The sequence below is a fragment of the Phragmites australis genome, chromosome 15 (genome assembly GCF_958298935.1).
Source record: "Phragmites australis chromosome 15, lpPhrAust1.1, whole genome shotgun sequence".
Classification (NCBI taxonomy): Eukaryota; Viridiplantae; Streptophyta; class Magnoliopsida; order Poales; family Poaceae; genus Phragmites; species Phragmites australis.
In genome coordinates, this window is record NC_084935.1 from 1,228,662 (window position 1) to 1,234,414 (window position 5,753).

A 5,753-nucleotide genomic window follows, 5' to 3' on the forward strand; every position below is an offset into this window, starting at 1 on the left:
CTATTGCTATAAAATTATTGTGTCACTTTCATGTTTCATTCAGACATTTGCCATGCATTGATGCTTCAAATACACAATCTTGCCACGTAACATCCCACTTTCACACAGAAGAATATCATCTTAGATACATTTCATCGAAGTTTAAATTATTCTCTTCAAATAAAATAACTTTCAGCCACAATATAATTGTACCAAATTACCGGAAGTTTAAATTATTCTCTTCAAATAAAATAACTTTCAGCCACAATATAATTGTACCAAATTACCGAAATACTTGACTTACAACTGACTAATAATTTGTCTACAATTAAATAAATAAGATGTATCACGACTAGCCGCGCAAATGCGCGGGCAGCCTTACTAGTTGCTTTAAATTTGTGAACTTTTCTAGAAAAGGAGTACTAGAGCACTTATCGCGCAGGCGGGTGCGCCAACATGCAGGAGATAGTCTACGATTTGTTCAGGTTCACGGAGCCGCACAGTGAATCAGTGATGTACATGGTGTACCATGCATACAAAATGGTGAGCGCACGTTCCAAAGTCTTTCGAAGTGCTTTTACTATATATGTTATACGTATGGTTACATACACGATCGACGTGCATACGTAGTGCACTGCATACTGAAATCTGGCTTTGGCCATTAGATCTATTTATTTATCATATTTATGTATGTCTCCACTAGCCGGCCACTGCTAGCGTAGGTTCGTTCATCACGATTCAGTTATCAGCTCGTTGGCGAACTGACCGGACTCAAGGAACACGACACCCATCTTTCCATCGCCGTTCTTCATCGCAGAGAGGAGGTTCCAGATGATACCGGACGCTTCTTCATGTTCCATGGGGGTTTGGTGTGTTGGGAGCCCGCCACCAGCGCAGACGTCGACCCTGACGTCGCTGCTGCTTGCATCCAGATCATCGACGATGCCGTCGAGAAGGCTGAGTAAAATGCCCAAATTAGTTTTAAGCATTAAATAACCGCATCTCGGCCGCACCGGCGCTACCAGGGTCGTCACGACGGCGGCGTCGGAAGGCGCGCCAGTGCCACAGACGCCAGGAGCAACGGTGATCACCGCCTTGCCGCTGCTCGCCAGGGAGTTCAGCTGGTCTTTCGAGGTCACGTCCATCATCACCAAGAACTGGCCCGTGCTACTCGTCTTGCCGTTGCCGATGACCGTGGTGCCGTTTATCACCACGTGCAGGGAAGCATCTGCACGAGTGCACGCAAAACACAAAGATGACACCAACTGAGATAACAACCTAAGCTCTAAAAATCGAGACAACAACCGCATGTAGCAATGCTTGATTATATGATTGATTAATTCTTCGAGTATTTGGGAGTGAAGTTTAGATCGATTGATTACCGCTGATGACCCTGGAGGGGTTGTTTCTGCATTGCGCTTTGCCAGAGACGACTGCGAGGACACTAACAGCCTCTGTGCCCTGCGCTGCAAGCACGAGGAGGAAGCAGAGAGTGACCGGGACCGGGAGAAGGCTCTTGGTTGCCATTGCTGCGCTGAGTGTCACGTAATTAGGAGAATGGTGAGTGCTGGTGGTGTGGAGCATGAATGGTTTGGTCACTATTTATAGGCCAGAGGTGGTGTTATAAGCAGTTGCAGCGGGCTGCTTTCGGTGCACATCGATGCCACAGTTCATCGTACCAAAGATTATTAACTTTTTTTCGTGGAAAAAACTTGAACTTTTGACTTAACTTCCATTTAATTTGTATAGCCAATGAGGTAGCCAATTAATTTGGAAAAAATGAACTTTTTATTGCCCCAATTCCGGCACACGGCCCCTAACCCTAGAAGTTGCAAAAAATAAATCTTGAAATTTCGAAAACTAAAACAAAACTCAACCAACCTAGCATAAAGTAGGTGGTGGCATTGCATTTAAGAATAAATAGACATCTAAATTTAAGTTAAAGAGGACTCAAACTTGAATATTAGGGGTGTACAACCATAGCTCCCACCAACTGAGCTATACTTGTCCCTTTTTGGAAATTAAAAGGAACCAATTGCTTCCCCTGGAAAACCAGAAGGTTCCTTTTGAGCCTTCGATTTTGATTTCGACTTCCAAAACCCTAGATAGGAACATTGTGGTCACCAACAAAATATAGTATCGACAATATTTTCTAGACATGTGCTAAGCTTTATCAAGTGTTTTGGGAAAGCATTAAGGCTGATTTGATGGCACTTTTTTATGATTTCTACAAGGGTGTGCTTCCTTTATGCATATTTAATTTTGGCATCATTACTTTGTTACCAAAGAGTCCAGAGGCAACACACATACAACAGTGTAGGACGATCTGTCTTCTTAATGTGAGTTTTAAAATATTTATTAAAGTAGCGACAGATAGAATCATCAGGGTGGCACATAAGGTAATCAAGCCGTCACAAACAACATTTTTGCATGGGAGATATATTTTAGAAGGGGTCACAATCCTTCATGAAACAATTAATGAGATGCATAGGAAAAAGCTCAACGGTGTGATTCTCAAAGTTGATTCTATGAAGGTATATGATAAAGTCAAACGTCCTTTTTTTTACAACAGACTCTGAGAATGAAAGAATTTTCTTCAATATGGTGCTCTTGGATACACCAATTTGTAACTGTGGAAGTGTGCGGGTTAAAGTTAACAATGATGTTGAGAATAATTTCCAAACTAAAAAGGGATTAAGACAGAGAGACCCACTCTTATCCATCCTCTTTAATATTATGGTGGATATGTTGGCTATTTTTATTGCCAGAGCAAAAAAGGAAGGGCAAATACAAGCCATTGTTCCTCGTTCAATGAACAATGGACATTCTATTTTGCAGTATGCGTACAATACTATTCTCTCTGAAACATGATCTTGAGCAAGCCAAGAACATAAAACTCCTACTTTATGCATTTGAGCAATTGTCAGTCTTAAAAATAAATTTCTATAAGAGTTAGTTATTTTGCTACAGAAAAGCTAAAGATCACACGGAACAATACTCATAGATATTTGGATGTGAGATGGGAGATTACCCCTTTAGATATCTCGATATTCCTATGCGTCACAAAAAGGTTATGCAATAAGGACTGGAAAACAATGGAAGAGCGTTTTCAAAAGAAACTAAGTAGTTGGAAAGGAAAGCATTTGACCGTTGGGGGTTGAATTGGCTTAATTAACTCTATGCTAAGTAGCCTTGCTATGTATATGTTATCTTTTTTTAGATTACTAGAGGCATCATTAAGAAGTTAGATACTATAGATCAAGATTATTTTGGCAAAAACATAAGAAAAAATATAGACTGGCCAAATGAGGTATCTTATGTAGTCCAAAAGAGCAAGGTGGTCTATGTACACAAGACCTTGATGTACATAACAAGTATCTACTTAGCAATTGGCTATTTAAACTCATAAATAAAGACAGGTTATGGCAAGTTCCGCTTAGGCCCAAGTATTTTTTAAACAAAACCATTCAGGAGGTGAGGTAGAAACCAGATGACTCACACTTTTGATCTGTTCTTATGAAGGTCAAGGAACAATTCCTAAGCTTTGGGACTTTTAATTTAAATAATGGTACCCAAATGCGGTTTTGGAAAGATATATAGCTCGGTACTACTGCACTTAAAGACCAATACCCTTCATTACATTACATTGTGAGAAAGAAACAGGCCACAGTAGAACAAATTACTGGTTATGAATCTATTAGTGTATCCTTCCGTAGGACGCTAACGGGTAATGAACTTACTAAATGGAATGAATTGGTAGAGAGTGGCTTTGGTTCAACTCAATGACCAAATTGATTCTTTTAGATGGTCACTAAACAAACATTATCTATTTTCTGTTCGATCTATGTATTCAACTCTAATTAATTATAATATTGTTCCATCTAGTCGTTTTTTATGGAAACTCAAGCGCCTATTAAAAATAAAGGCTTTTCTTTGGTATTGTATTAGAGGAGTTAATCTAAGCATAATTGGCATGGTAATAAACAAAGTTGTATTTGTAGTAACAAGGAAACTATCTAACATCTTTTTTTTTCTATGCCAATTTGCCAACTTTATTTGGAGATCAGTTCCGATTGCTTTTGATTTACAACCACCAACAAGTGTAACTCATTTATTTGGAAGTTGGTTACATAATGTTGACTCAACATGGCAACCTCAAAATTTGGTTGAGGCAAGTGCTTTATGTTGGACTATATGGTTGAGTAGAATGATATTATTTTTTATAAGAGAATATCACAATCTTACATGTAGGTAATCTTCAGGGAACACACTAGATCCGATTTTGATCCTTACCACAAAAGAAGATTGCAAGAGCGAGGATGAAGTTGGCATGCCGCACCTGGAGACAACGGTTATGGAGATATTTACAAAGTATGGGTAGATGCTTATTAATAGGCTTTGCGCTTAATTGTATTCTTCTCATGTTTTGGATGTATGAACTTTTGCTATTTGTTGGTATATCCTTCATAGCCTATGGTTAAAACTTATAATAATAAATGTCTAGGTGCGTAACTTATACAGAGATCAGAATAAAGCATTCCTTTATCTAAAAGATACCTATTAAAAAGTAAGCATTGTAGTTACAGAATGAAAAACGATGGTAAGATAAATTTTTTATATATAAAACTAGGTACAATGGAAGATACTAGCCGCGTAATAGCGCGTGCTACCCGCTGGTTATTTGCAAAAATCGTAAAAAACGTCATGGGACGAGCGTACTATGTATAATATGCGTATACAATTTTAGTCAGATACGTCCATGCAAGTACCGGTACTACATACGTCATGTTTACTGTTTATTGGGCTACTCAATTATATCATTTGTGAGCCAGAGAACATATATCTAACTATTGCTTGCGAGTACAGTTTAGATGTATTCGTCGTGTCCTATTCCTTGCAAGAGGAAAAAAAAAGATGTACTCATCACGTGATGCACGGAGTCGGCGACGGGAGATAGTACCTCTACGATTTTTCCTTCAAGCTCACGGAACCGCACAAAGCTGTACGTGTACCATTGAAAATGGAACAGTGGGCGTACGTTACCAAAAGGCCTGCTGCTAGCGCACACGGACGAATGACGAGCGGAGTAGCGTGAATATACGTCTTATTTTTTTTAAATAGATAGTCTTTTACTATTTCTCATCCAACATATATAAAAGTATTTAAACGGAAGTAAAAGAATTAGAGAGACAAAACAAAAAGACTAGTTATATGGTAACATGATTCTATGGATAGAATATGAATTATATGTTCCATTTAAGATGATTTCATATGTCTTTGTGTAAAAAACTCATAACTTTTAAAGAAATTAGATAAGATGGACACCGGATAAGATTATCCTTCAACATGATAGTCTAGTAGCAATGAAACTCAAAACTCATTCAAATACATGAGTATGTGAGTGTTTAAGCCACTAATATAAAAAAAACCATATAAAGGTGAAAAACTGCAGCTAAAAAAAATCATCGAGTAAAGAATCTCTCCAAATTGATGATTTATAGGCAAGGGTATTCAAGACCCATGAGTATATACTCGTATGTGAGTTTTTATGCCTCTAGCAACAAGAAGAATGATCTCACGATGTGTTGAAATTTTAGCCTAAAAATCAAAACAAAAATCAAAATCAAAAGCCGAAAAACTTACAAACTTGTAAGAAAACCAATAGAGGGAAACTAAAAGTAGGGAAATTCAAACATATGCAAAAAACATAAACTTCATTACTCAAAGAGGTCAGTCCTATTTTAAATGGATTACAAAGATTTATCTCTCAAAAC

At 38.0% G+C, this 5,753-nt stretch overlaps 1 protein-coding gene across 1 annotated transcript; it reads right to left on the reverse strand.

Moving 5' to 3' along the window:
* Positions 1–614: 614 nt before the first annotated feature.
* Positions 615–1,541, reverse strand: LOC133893542 (uncharacterized). Its single transcript, XM_062334583.1, has 2 exons — positions 1,362–1,541; positions 615–1,207 (listed from the first exon to the last, which is right to left on the reverse strand). The coding sequence occupies exons 1-2, from the start codon at positions 1,504–1,506 to the stop codon at positions 711–713; spliced, it is 642 nt and encodes a 213-aa protein (XP_062190567.1). The 5' UTR covers positions 1,507–1,541; the 3' UTR covers positions 615–710.
* Between the last annotated feature and the right edge of the window lie 4,212 nt (positions 1,542–5,753).